This window comes from Ovis aries, chromosome 3 (assembly GCF_016772045.2).
Source record: "Ovis aries strain OAR_USU_Benz2616 breed Rambouillet chromosome 3, ARS-UI_Ramb_v3.0, whole genome shotgun sequence".
Lineage (NCBI taxonomy): Eukaryota > Metazoa > Chordata > Mammalia > Artiodactyla > Bovidae > Ovis > Ovis aries.
Genome location: NC_056056.1, coordinates 196252169 through 196266600, shown reverse-complemented (window position 1 = coordinate 196266600; position 14432 = coordinate 196252169). Strand labels below are relative to the sequence as shown.

The 14432-nt window shown below is 40.9% G+C and overlaps 1 protein-coding gene across 35 annotated transcripts in view; it reads left to right on the top strand.

Annotated features, from left to right (window-relative positions):
• The window catches only part of PLEKHA5 (pleckstrin homology domain containing A5), a 261293-nt gene that overhangs the window by 170957 nt on the left and 75904 nt on the right, over positions 1–14432 (top strand). For 19 of the 35 annotated variants that reach the window (XM_042247472.1, XM_042247469.1, XM_042247467.1 and 16 more), the window contains 3 exons: positions 1972–2087; positions 7113–7580; positions 12957–13506. In XM_042247472.1, coding sequence (XP_042103406.1) covers positions 1972–2087; positions 7113–7580; positions 12957–13506 — 1134 coding nt within the window. Of the gene's footprint in view, positions 1–1971; positions 2088–2381; positions 2400–7112; positions 7581–12956; positions 13507–14432 lie in introns of all 35 variants that reach the window. The other 16 variants (XM_042247462.1, XM_042247459.1, XM_042247461.1 and 13 more) reach the window with 1 other exon arrangement.

Below are 14432 nucleotides of genomic sequence, written 5' to 3'. Positions count from 1 at the left end.
CTCATCGCAGATATGGGCAGTGGGTCTTTATCCATCTCTCCAAAACCCCCCTTAGTCTAGAGACTCTGGTGGTTTTAATCATTTTAACAGTGTATAGCGCTTGAGCTGATTCTTTCTCAGAGTTTCCGTATACGACTTTATACCCCTTCCACAGTCAAGTGGTATTTGTTGGTTCTGTAAGTTGATTTGCTCAGTGTATTGACTGAATTTATTTACATCTTGATTCTGAAAAACGGTTTCAAGAAGCTAATTTGACGCTGTCGATAGAGCAGACAGTCAGAATCGCAGAGTGAAGTCTGTTGCTCCAGGTCTTCTCCTTACGTCTCTTTAGACCAACTCTTTCTTTTGCCTCATTCTGTGCTGAAATAACTTGTGTTTATTTATCCTTGTCTTTCAGTGTCTACGAGGGAGTTGTCACCGGCTGTTTAGAATTTATTGTATTTGCTTACTTGTTTTTGGCTGCACTGGGTCTAGGTTTCTTTGTGGGCTTTCTGTAGTTGCAGTGAGCAGAGTTTACTTCCCTGCTGCAATACGTGGCTTCTCATTGCGGGGGCTTCTCTTGTTGCAGAGGGTGGGCCCTAGAGCGTGGGCTCAGCAGTTGGGCTGCATGGGCTTGGTTGCTCCCAGGTATGTGGAATCTTGCTGGATCAGGGATTGGCAGCATTCTAACCTACTGTACCACCAGGGAAGTCCGTCACAGGTATTTTTAAGTGGAAATTAAGAATGTTTCAGGACTTAACTGGTGGTACAGTGGATAAGAATCTGCCTGCCAATACAGGGGACGTGGGTTCGATACCTGGTCCAAGAAGATTCCATGTGCCACGAAGCAGCTAAGCCCATGCGCCGCCAGTACTGAAAACATGTGATACAACTGCTGAAGCTGGCGCACCCTGGAGCCCACGCTCTGCAACAAGAAAAGCCGTTGCAGTGAGAAGTCCCTGCTCGCCGAAACTAGAGAAAGCCTGTGTGCAGAAACGAAGACCCAGCACGGCCAAAAAAATAAAAATAATAAAATGGGGGGGATAAAAGAATGTTTCTCCCACCTTGGCCTTTGTTTTCTTTCTTTTTTTTCTTAAAAAAATTTTTTTAATTAAAGTCCAGTTGATTTACAATGTTGTATTAATTGGCCTTGGTTTTCTACTCAGCATGCAGCTACTGCTGCTGTCCATCTTCGCCTTGCTGGCCCAGGGCTAAGCCGAGTGCTCAGTCCTTGCACTTGGGAGCTGTCCCTCAGCAGGGCCTCCATGACGCTGTTTTCCATCTGCTTCTCTGGGTGGAGGCAGATTAAACCACTTACTGGTGATATAGGGCTTCTTCCTCAAACCTAGAGCATTTATATTTTACTCTGATACGTGAGAAGAAAACCTAAAGGGCAGTGCCATTTGGGGTCATGTATAAATCTTTTATGTTTGTGTATAGGTGTCTATAATGATTAGCCAAAATGCTTTGAGAGCAGCAACTTTTAAGGGCTGAAGAAATTGCTGCCACAGGAGGGAAATGCCATTAGTGACTTTAGTTGCTGCTTGCTGTGGAACATTCTTGAACAGAGAGATGTGAATTGTAAATAGAAATTGCTTGGGGTGTGTCCATGGAACAGGGATGGCCAGGTGCTTTTTTTCTTAACCTCCTTCTCCTACCTTCCCTTCCTTTAAACCTTCTTTTTTTATTATTTTTTAAGAAAATGAAAAATGGTAAAGATGGGAGAAAAAAATGTAAGATGTGTATATTTTTAAAATATTAATGGTGTTTTTCTAAAGTCCCTTATTTCTATATGTATTGGGTTGGCCAAAAAGGTTCATTCATGTTTTTCCATAACATCAGAAACCCAACATTTGGCCAACCCAATAAGACAAGTGCACTTTCTTTGGAATTTGATAGAAATGGTCTACGTAGGGAGCCACTGAACTTTCTTTCTTTCACTTTTACAGGTGCCATATTTCTATTTAAAACAATTGTGTCACTTTCAATCAGGCTGCCCATCCGAACATGCGGACCTATTATTTCTGCACTGACACAGGAAAGGAAATGGAGTTATGGATGAAAGCCATGCTAGATGCTGCCCTGGTGCAGACAGAACCTGTGAAAAGGTAAAGGCTTGTAGGGAAAGCAGTGGTGATCTCCACTTACGTTTTATCCCCTGCCTTACGAATACATCATTATCATAGTACACATCATTTTAGTAGTCATGATACACAACCATTTCTTCCCCAGAAAGCAAGGATTAAGTTCATCTTCTGTATTAAATCAGTACACCTTTAGTTGGTTTGAGATGCCACCTGCATTTTTATTCCACCTTCCCTCTTTATTCATTCTCACCTACCCATGTACTGAGGTGAATCCCAAATCCTAACATTCCAACTGAATGTTCTTTCTTCTTACAGAATTACCTTTAATATCCGGTAAGTACATTTTTAATTGCTATCTTAAAAGTACACAAAACAGTATTTTTTAAGGTTCTGAATCTTAGAAGAGAATTTATATTCATGAAGTTAATTTCACTGTGTTTTTATATTATGTTATATGTTTCTCAAGTTTAATCAGTTGAAATAAAAGCTTTTGATATGTTTCATTTCTTTGGTGTTTCTGGGATATTTCTGATTGTTTCATGATGAATGTCTCCAGAAAATAGTTCATCAGGCGTCTAGATTATTTCTAAATATATCTACTTCTTAATGAATTCTACCTTCTTTCTTTTAAAACTCCAGGACTTACTTTGGTTATATAAATAGGTACTGTTAAAATTGATGTAAGTGTGATGCCCCCCGCCTTAACATATGAATCATTTTAATATTCAATATATTAAAAGCTAGTAAAAGGAAATCAGCTTCTAAAATATGTAAATAGTAGCTGAATTATGAGCTTATGGCATTTAAAAAATATATTCCTATAATTTGGACAAAGATCTATGATACAGTTAAATTTTTCTTTGAGTCAACAACAGTTGAGCACATATATAAGGAAGATTGCTAACTTGCATGTCTGGTCTTTTTACTATTTTCTCAGGATATTAAAGTCTTTTGAGGTGTTGGTTAAAAGACTCAAGTTGATGCTGTATAAGTAAATTTATGTTTATCTATTTCATATCAATTTAACTAATCACTAGTAATTAGAGCTAGGCAAAAGTATGCAGAAAAAAGTAAAGAAGGTCCAAGGTTGAACTCTGGGACACCTGTTTATAAGAATAGCTACCTCAAACATAATGCATTTTCTAGGTTGAGAACTAATAATGGGAAAATCTGCTTTTGGAATTCCATGTGTAAAAAACACCTGTATGGACATAAAGATGAGATTATTATGATTGAGAGCTAGAGGAAATTTGTTAGGTGAAAAAAAATGAAAATCTTAGGATAAAACTAACTTCAGATAATACTGACTTTCAGGGAATTGTTTAGAATACAGAAATCAATATAGTCATTAAAATATATGATTTCTAGATAATTTTAGTTTCATATATTGCACTTATCCCAGAGTTTCAACTTCTATTTTCTTTTCTTGTATTTTCCACTCTAAAAACTAATTAGTTCAGTTCAGTTCAGTCACTCAGTCGTGTCCGACTCTTTACGACCCCATGAATCGCAGCACACCAGGCCTCCCTGTCCATCACCAACTCCCAGAGTTCACTCAAACTCATGTCCGTTGAGTCAGTGATGCCATCCAGCCATCTCATCCTCTGTCGTCCCCTTCTCCTCCCGCCCCCAATTCCTCCCAGCATCAGAGTCTTTTCCAATGAGTCAACTCTTCGCATGAGGTGGCCAAAGGACTGGAGTTTCAGGTTTAGCATCATTCCTTCCAAAGAACACCCAGGACTGATCTCCTTTAGAACGGACTGGGTTGGATCTCCTTGCAGTCCAAGGGACTCTCAAGAATCTTCTCCAACACCACAGTTCAAAAGCATCAATTCTTCAGCGTTCAGCTTTCTTCACAGTCCAACTCTCACATCCATACATGACCACAGGAAAAACCATAGCCTTGACTAGACGGACCTTAGTCAGCAAAGTAATGTCTGTGCTTTTGAATATGCTATCTAGGTTGGTCATAACTTTCCTTCCAAGGACTAAGCGTCTTTTAATTTCATGGCTGCAGTCACCATCTGCAGTGATTTTGGAGCCCCCACAAATAAAGTCAGCCACTGTTTCCACTGTTTCCCCATCTATTTGCCATGAAGTGATGGGACCAGATGCCACGATCTTCGTTTTCTGAATGTTGAGCTTTAAGCCAACTTTTTCACTCTCCTCTTTCACTTTCATCAAGAGGCTTTTAGTTCCTCTTCACTTTCTGCCATAAGGGTGGTGTCATCTGCATATCTGAGGTTATTGATAGTTCTGGAAATCTTGATTCCAGCTTGTGCTTCTTCCAGTCCAGCGTTTCTCATAATGTACTCTGCATATAAGTTAAATAAGCAGGGTGACAATATACAGCCTTGACGTACTCCTTTTCCTATTTGGAACCAATCTGTTGTTACTAATAATTACTCCTAAATTATGCTGATAAAGATGATATTCAATATTGTATCTTGACTCTGGACAACTCTTTGTTAATTATCTGCCCATAGCAATTTTTAGCCAGTTGTGTTGATATAATTTGCCCAGTTATCCAGGAATTACTGAATACCATCTGTGTGCCCAACCTGGTGTCAGTCACCATCATCCTGTAGAAATTACATCTTCTAGGGACTTGCCTAGTGGTTCAGTGGCCAGAAATCCATGCTCCCAATGCAGGAGGCTGGAGTTCCATCCCTGGTCAGGAAACTAAGATCCCACATGCCACAACTAAAGATCCCGCATGCTGCAAATAAGACCGGAGCAGCCAAATAAATTAATTTTTAAAAATGGAAGAAAGAAAGAAATTGCGTCTTTTCTATCTCTAGCTCATTTATGAAGTATTTTAACCTATGAACTTCAATGTCATCATTCCCCAATGGGCAGACCATTGATGGCATTAAAAAATTCTAAGCATAATATACATTCTCTGAATAATTTTCTGTCTCTTGGCCCATTATTATCATTTTCTATATTTGCATGTATCTTCTGCAGTAACTTACATGTTACTTGTTAAAATTAGATCACAGGTTTTACATTATTTATCTTAGCATACATTTTTGAATCAGTTTTGGTTCCATTTAGGGAGAAGTCAGCATGTGTCTTTTTTGATTACATCTCTTAAGTCTTCGGAAAAATTGAGGGAAAAATCATTGCAGTTATAATTTAAAATAAGAGCTTTAGGTAGATTAGAGGTAACTTTTTAAAAAGACCTTTTCATATGTTTGATACTTAGTGTTTTAAAAAATTCTCCCTATTCCTGAAATTAGCTTGGATAAATGTGTTTATAGCATAGACTTTCTCTGACTTCTACCTTTCAAGTGGAAGAAGCTCCATAGCATATCTTAATAAACTCCCTCAGTGTCTAATATTGCTTCCAATGTGAAGCCATGAATTTTATCTAAACCTAAATATATGGATGGTCTATAACTGTACTCTGAGGGAAATAGTCACATTTCTTTTTATTTTTTCTCACTGGTTTTATTCCTAACTAGCCATCTCTGTATAGCTGAGAAGATATGTTGTTAAGTCTCTTCAGTTGTGTCCAACTTCTTTGCAACCCCATGGACTGTAGCCCACCAGGCTCCTCTGCCGTAGAATTCTCCAGGCAAGAATACTGGAGTGGGTTGCCATTTTCTCCTCCAAGAATATATATAGATTATGCATTTTTAACACATGCATTTTTATCACTGACACTGGCAGCAATAGCACAGTTAGGATCCAGTAGAATCATTATTATATATTGAAATGTGCAAGGTTAGTCAGTTCCCTCTTCAAGAAGCCTCCTAGTGTGGTATCATCTTGGTAGTTTTGTGCAGGTACAGACACGTAGCTTGGTCTTGTCAGATCCTGGAAGTGATTGGTCTCAGGAAAGCTGATTCTCATCAAAAAGACCCAGATAGAGCAATTGGCATGGTGAGCAGTAAAACCATCTGCTGGCTCAGGCGCACACTGCTGAGCAGCACATTCTTCCTGTGGGGACGTGGACTCGAGATGCCAGATTCTAATCCACAGTTGCTTGATGAAATTGAATGGTAGTGGTGATAAAGTCTGTGCCAGCCACAGATTTACTCATGTGGAGCTCACAGCAGTCCCGTATCCTTGGTGCTAAAGTTTTCCCTACTTGCCAAAGAGGAGTTTGAGGCTTAATACATTTTTGTACCTTGCTGGAAACTCAACTAGTAAGAGGTAGAACTATGGACTTCCGTGGTGGTCCAGTGGTTAAGAATCTGCTTGCCAATGCAGGAGACACAGGTTTGATCCCTGATTCGGGAAGATTCCACATGCAGCTCATGCGCCAAAGCCTGTTCCACAGCAGCGGAAGCCAATGCAATGAGAAAAACCTACACACAGCAACTGGAGGCTAGCTGCATGCTCTCCCTTCTCCTCCAGCCCCCACCAAACCTGGCTGCAACTAGAGAAAGCCTGTGCTCAACCAAAAAATAAAAAAACAACAGTGTAACTACTAGAAGTTCCACAAATTAAAAAAAAGAGAGAGCACATGTAGTCTAGCTCAGAAACTTAAGTCCTCTGGGAAACAGAGAGTTAGTTGGTCACATGGTCTCAATCTTTGATAGCATCAGAAGATAATGTCCATTTCCACAAACCAGAGTCATGTTTGTCTCATGATGCATTAACCCTCCTGGCTGGAACCCACGTTGTTTATTTCGAACGACCAGCTACTGTGGTCTTTTAAGCATGAATTTTTGTGGTTTCACAGTCAAAGGGCAGCCTTATTTGCTTTCTCTTCAGATTTCTAATGGTAGGGACACTCACCACTTTTTTGTTTTCCAGTGCTTTCTACACTGTGTATTTTGTGTTTAGTTTTCTCCCCTTTCTATTTATACATTCTGGTGGCATACTTGAATTTTCTTTTCTTTTTTTTTTTTTTTCATACTTGAATTTTCATGCCATGACATTGGGGATTTGTGCAGACTTGTCCTCTGCAACGCTTTCAGGGTTTTTTGTAAAGTCACAGGTAGTTTTATGGTTTTTTTTTTTTCAGAGTGAATCCTAAAAATAACATGCGCATTATTTCATCTGATTTACTCTGCCTTTCTTCTCTGATTTCAGAGTGGATAAGATTACATCTGAAAATGCACCAGCTAAAGAGATCAATAACTTTCCCAATCATAGAGTGCTAATTAAACCAGAGGCCCAAAATAACCAGAAAAACAAGGAAATGAGTAGAAATGAAGAAAAAAAGGCATTAGAAGCTGAAAAATATGGATTTCAGAAGGATGGCCAAGATAGACCTTTAACAAAAATTAATAGTGTAAAGTTGAATTCTCTGTCATCTGAATATGAGAGCAGGTCAACATGCCCAGGTCAGACTGGACACTACAGGCCAGTCAATTTGAGTAGTTCAGAGAACAAAACAGTCAATGTGAGCCTGGCAGATCTTAGAGGCGGAAGTCACCACAGTACGGGGCCCTTACACACAGAGGCTGATCGAGTCATACAGAGAACGAATTCAATGCAACAGCTGGAGCAGTGGATTAAAATCCAGAAGGGAAGAGGTCATGAAGAGGAAACCAGGGGGTAAGTGTCTTATGGTGTTGGTGGGAGACTGGTTTCTGAGATAGAGTCAATGTATTAAATTCAAATTGCATTGTGATATTACAGCTTCATGAGTCATCTTTCCTTCAGGGTAATCAGATATGTGTGTGGGTTTTTTTTTTTTTTCCCTCTGTCTCAGTGTTCTGAGTAATGTTCATCCAACTTTACTGATGGCAAGGAAACATCCTCCCCGGCCCAGCATAAGAGAAGGCGTAGGCTGTGGGTACCGATCATGCTTGTTGAGGCAAGGAAGGGAGCAAGATCTAGCCTCACCCCTTTACACACACAAACACACCCGTAGCCTTGCCCCTTTACACACACACACACACCTTCACTCTCTCCACTGTCCTGCTCTGTTTCCCATTAGGAGCTTCTACAGCTTAATGTAATGCGAAGCTCTCCTGAGAGTTTAATGTGGTGACCGGAAAGGCTTAGATCCTCCAGTTCTCAGACTCATTCCTTGGCTTTCTTAAACTCAGGATGCACATGACTAAGTATTATTATTTATTCATCTAAGCATTTACTCATTCATGTACACACTTGTTCTTTTGTATACTTACTGTATAATTACTATATGGTAATCATGGGACCAGGAAGTAAAATACTGAAATGATATAGTCCAAATTTCTCACAGCCGTTCTTAGTTTCGTGGAGGAGAAAGTTAAACAGATACTGCATACGATGACAAATACAGCAAGAAGAGAAGATGTTTCAGGGACGACCAGCCCAGCCTAAAGGTTCAGGGAAACCTCTCTGGAGGAAGTGAGGTAGGAGCCCAGATATGAAGGATGGGATGCTTATCTTGGTTTAGGTATGCACAAGTCAGGAGTTGATAGCGCTGGGAAAAGACTCCAAAGCCGTGAGTCTGGCTTAGGCTCACATCATCACAGCTGGTATAATGATGGACAAGAAGCAAGGCTGGAGAGAGAAGCCAGAGGAGTTGTATGTTTGCAGAATGGTGGTTCAGTAGAATCTGGAGAATGAGTTGGAGAAATTCAAAAACTGAACTTGTAATTGACAAGGCTAGTTGAGTACTTGGATGTACTTGATTGCAGACTGGTCTCACTCAAATCTAATTTGAGTGGCTGGGGGAAATCAAGAATGGTGATCTGCTTTTTTGGTCGGGTTGTCAGGCATTATCCAGTGCCTCTCACTGCATAGGGAAGAATTGGGGAGACAGAAGGTAATGAGTGATTGGATAGGTTAAATTTGAGGTGTCTGCAGTCTGTACCTCCAAAGAGAGATCTGGACTTGAATAAGATTTGGAGTGTCATCATCATTATATCAGACATGCTTAAAAGTAAGGATGAAAGGAGAAGCATTCATTCAGCAGGAGGCTGGATAAAGTAAAGATTCTAAGGGAAAACCAGAAAGAACTTTTATGTTTAAAGGGAAAAAAGGATAAACAACAAGGTCATACTTTATAACACAAGGAACTATATTCAATATTCTGTGACAGACCATAATGGGAAGCAATATGAAAAAGAATATATATGTGTGTGTAAGTATGAATGTATAACTGAGTTACTTTGCTGTATAGAAGTAATTAACACAGCATTGTAAATCAGCTATACTTCAGTACAATTTTTTTGAAAATTAAAAAATGAAGGGAAAAAAAGGTTTGGAGGGTCTGCAAAGACTGTAAGTAAAGGCCAGAATATGGAGGAAAAGCAAGTGCCCGTGGGTGAGAAAGTGTTGTGTTTCAGTACTGTAATGAACTAACACAGACACAATTAACTGAAGACCTACTATAGCTCTTACCTTTCAGTAGTAGGGAACCAGAGAGCAATACGGTAGTAATGTTTTGGTTGAAAGAAGATGAACTTTTGGGGTAGCGGGATGTCCTTCTGGTCTGGGCGGTTGTCAGCCAGTCTTTCCTCCCAGGAGTGCAGCTCGGTCCCTCTCATCCCTTGATGTGTTGCTCACTTCTGTTTTCTCCTCCTCCACCCTCATTGCTCACTTCCCTAATTTTCCCAAGGGACAGCTGTGAGAAACAGTTGCTGTCTCAACAATAAAACTTGATTGCACAGAGGAAAAGCCAGAGGTATTGAGGGGGGTGGGGGGTGGGTAGGAAATGACAGGATGTTTGAAAGTACTTATGAAGGTAATCGTTTTCAGGGAAACAGTAATAAAAACCACAGCCAGAAGATTTGCTGCCTCTCTACCCAGCAAATTAAATCTTGCTTCTTAATAGAATCAGTTTTCCTCAAGTAAAATCATACTTTCTTAAGGTTGAAAATGAACCATTAAAGGGGTTCTGTATCTAAAGTATTAGTTTTTTTAATTGTTGAGCCATAGGTATTAGTTTTCAAGCACTTCGCAAAGTCCTTGGTTGGATGTAATTAACATCCATAAAGGCTCCCTGTAACTTACTAATTTTGACTGCAGACCTTCCAGCTTCTAAAGGCTGGCCTGAGGTCATTTGGAGCTCAGGTTCCCTTCACGTTGCTCCTCCAAGTTTGGGTTCCCTGGCTAGAGTCCAGGTTAGATCATTGACATAGGTCATCTACATTATTACGTGAACTTCATGCTTCAAAAACAGTGGTGAGGTTTTACAGCAAAATAATTTATATCGGTGGCAAGAAGCATAATGGTCATAGGTGGCAGAATTCATTTGGTGAAACTATGAAAGGCTGGCTTTCATCCCTAAAGTTCTAACAGAAAGAAAAGAGGTTTCCTCTGTAGTCATATGGTAGGTGCCTGCATCTGTGAACAGAGGCTGAAAGTTCCTTTGTGAGGGGCGGGCCCGTTCAGATGCTGGGGCCTAGGCCATTGTTTTGCATGGCGGAATCACGTGTCAGGGTTTTTAGGGCGTTTGACAGGCAGGTGCTGTTGAATGGGGCACAAAACCTGACGAAGGCGCCTACAGACTTACTTAAGCTTTCACTTAAAAAGTAAATCACAGTTTGCTTAATTTGAATTTCTTTGGAGGAAAGCACTGAAGGAAACTAGTTTTTTTAAGAAAGGTCTCAAAGTGGTAGAAAGTATATGGGGCGGAAATAAATTTGCTTGATGATAAGCAGATTTTCCATTAAAATCCTCCAAAAAGTAGTTCCAAAGATGGCAGAAGAGCCTTTTACACTTTGTAGTCACTTTTAATTAGCCGAGCTTGGTAGGAAAATCGCCTGCCGTTGACGATCACACAGTTAGATGATCCAAGTGCAGTAGCCATCTCAGCCACAGGGTCCAGCTCGTGTGGATGCCTGCGTTCTGTGTCATCAGATTTCTGAACTGGAATTTAAACATTAGTCCACAGGCAGTTTTTTATTTGTTTTAAATCGAAAATATGTGACCCTCCTTTATGTACCTATAAATGATCTTTTTACAGATTTCTGAACAGCATACATAAAGTTAACATCATTTATGTTTTTGGTATTTGTTACTCTGAGACAGTTCTGTGCCTAATCCAGAGCTTCTTACACAATAAGGTGTCTATAGTATTTCTTAAGTTTATGAATGGCCCAATAACCAAGGTATGCTGGAGTACACTGCTGGAGCACTAGGGCAGAATTTATCGGATGGAATCATTCCCCTGTCTGACATGCTTCCTAAGCACATAGCTGTGGGGTTGCCAGCTCTGGACTTTATTCAATTTCTGGCTTCCATGTTAGCAGAGAAGATGAGGATCGGAGGGAGATCAAGCAGGGAAAAAATAGTAAATTTACGTGGAGTAAAAAGAATCAAGTCTTTTTACTGCTAACATCAGAGTATGGGGTACCTTCCTCCCCCACTCCAAAGTTGTCAGATGGTTGGGCTCTCAGAAGTGGTTCGTGTGTGTGTGTTGAGAAGGGAGGGTTAATTTTGAGCAAGTCTGTTTACATCAGTGAGCTTCCCTGATAGCTCAGTTGGTAAAGAATCCACCTGCAATGCAGGAGACCCTGGTTCGACTCCTATGTCAGGAAGATCCGCTGAAGACAGGATAGGCTACCCACTCCAGTATACTTAGACTTCCCTTGTGGCTCAGCTCAAGACATGGAGAAGCTGAGGGACATTCAGCAGATGAAGCAAACTCAGTTTAGAAGAACGGTTGAAGGAACTGGAAATATTTCAAAATACAAAATAAAACATGGGACTTTAGAATTGTAAGACCACTTTGTGACCAAATCCTCTTCTAGATGAGAAAGCCAAATCTCAAAACATTTCAGTTGGCCAGATTTCAGTAGCACCCAGCTCTTTAATATTATGCCCTTCCTAATTTAGGGGTATCTTTTTATCTTTAAGTATATTATTGCAAGAGAATAGTAAAGTTTTTTTAAATTATTTCCATACTTTTGGCAAAAATTTTTAAATAAAAGAATGAGTTTGCTTTTTCATTAAATCTTAAAGTCTTGAGAAATCTCAAGTCTCAAAGGGAATCATTGACATAATAAAGAGAGTAGACTGCTGCTTAAGGAAGTAAGAAGCCTGCATTGTGGTTCCAGCCAGTCCACTAACTCTTCTTTAACCCCAGGTATTGAAAGGAGTATGATCTCTTCTTAGTCTTCCTCCCCTACACACTTGAACCTTCTCTCAGTCCCAGAGGTGTAACTAACTCCTCTAAGGTCTCTGTGTTAGGGGGGAAAACAAGAAGGCAAGCTTGGCCCTCCTGATTTTTGACCAACTGCTTCCTCCCACTTGATTAATAATAAAGTTCACAAGAATTAAAACATCATAATATTCTGGAGATCTGCAGTTTTGAGTCTGAAATAGCATCATGTTGAAGAATTTTGCCTTTAAAAAATTAAATTTTTAGCTTTAGCTTTTGAGTCATTTTGATTTCTCAAAAGTTATCCAGGGAAATGATTCCTTCAGACCGCAGAAGTACTGATTCATGTACTTCTTCCGGTAAACAGTTATGCTTTCAGAAGGACGTAGTACAATAGAGCCTCACCACCTGCCATCCTTCATTTCCAGTCTTCATGATCTGTGGGCACGGCTCAAAAACTCCAGTGTTCCATCCACACACAGAAATTGAGTATTTTGCTGAGATTGGTGAAGATGAGATTCTAGGAGATTATGTATATAAAAACAAGTAAGACATGAGGATGGACTTGAGATCTTGAACATTTTTATTTCTGGAAAAAGTATAGTACTCTTCCTTCCTGAAACCAAACCATACATTGTGTGGAATAAGTGGTCTTTTATGTGAGCGACATAGATGCTGTTGACTTAGTATATTCAATCCATCAAATTAGATTTCATTAAAAAAAATTAAATTCTGTTCATTAGTCACCTTAAAAAACAAAAAATGAATCTTCAGTATACATTTTACCTACCAGGAGGGGAGAAGAAAAGAAAAAAAACAAAAACATACTCTAATTTACTATCTGGAAAGCAGCTCTCCTTCAGTTTTATGTTGCAATTGTTCTTTTATTTCAGAGTAATCTCTTACCAAACATTGCCAAGAAACATGCCAAGCCACAGAGCGCCAGTCATGGCCCGCTACCCCGAAGGCTACAGAACCCTCCCGAGAAACAGCAAGACCAGGCCCGAGAGCATCTGCAGCGTCACGCCCTCGGCCCACGACAAGACTGCGGGACCCGGAGCCGAGGAGAAGCGGCGGTCCATGCGGGACGACACCATGTGGCAGCTGTATGAGTGGCAGCAGCGCCAGTTTTACAGCAGGCAGGGCACCCTCCCTCGCCACAGCACCCTGACCAGCCCTAAAACCATGGCCAGCATCTCCGACCAGACAATGCACTCCATCCCCACGTCACCCTCCCACGGCTCCATCACCGCCTATCAGGGCTTCTCCCCTCAGCGGACCTACAGGTCAGAAGTGTCTTCGCCGATTCAAAGGGGAGACGTGACCATCGACCGCAGGGACGTGACCATCGACCGCAGGGACGTGACCATCGACCGCAGGGACATCACCATCGACCGCAGGGACGTCACCATCGACCGCAGGCACCGGGCCCATCATCCCAAGGTGAGGCATCTGCTCGTCCAGGGTTCATTGCTCCTCTGAGGACGCTGCGGTTTCCTTCTGGTTGTTTAGTCTCTTAGTCATGTCCAACTCTCGTGACCCCATGGACTGTAGCCCACCAGGCTCCTCTGTCCATAGCATTTCCCAGGCAAGGGTATTGGAGTAGGTTGCCATTTCCTCCTCCAGGAGATCTTCCCAGCCCAGGGAATGAACCTACATCTCCTGCATTGGCAGGCGGGTTCTCTGCCACTGAGCCAGGCGAGAAGCCTTTCACTTCTATTAATAGTACACTGCTCTTTCTTGGGAATGCCAGAGACAAGATAATGGGGAGGAGGCAGGCAAAACCAGCTTTTTTTTGTTTGTTTTAAAAATTAAGGAGGCATCTTCTGTAATGTCAGACTCTCATGTATAAAACCTAAGCTTGCAGGGCTGCTTCTCTCAGGAGCAGCTCTTTGGAACGGATACATTATGTATTCCTCTCTGCTTGAGAGTGGCTCTCATCGGCTTTCCCTGTAGGTTAAGACCGCATGCATTTGGATTGACCCTATGCACACTTGCAAATTCTACTCTGCCTCTTGTAGCACAACTACAGTCTTCTGTCAGGCTCTTCATGTTCTTTGCTAAGATAAAAAGTGTAATCCTTATCTTCTAATCACCAGCTGAAGATACAGCATACTGAAATACCTCCTCAGGTACCCAATTGCATATTAAGGTAACACCACTTACTGGTATATATACTTTTTTGGGGGGGGGCATGCCATGCAGCTTGTGGGATCTTAGTTCCCCTACCAGAGATCAAATCCATGCCCTCGGCAGTGATGTGCAGAGTCCTAATCACTGGTCTGACAGGGGATTCTCCATATATATATATTTTTTAATTAAGGTATAGAGACCATGCTTTAATGCATATATTAAGTTGGTTTAGGGGC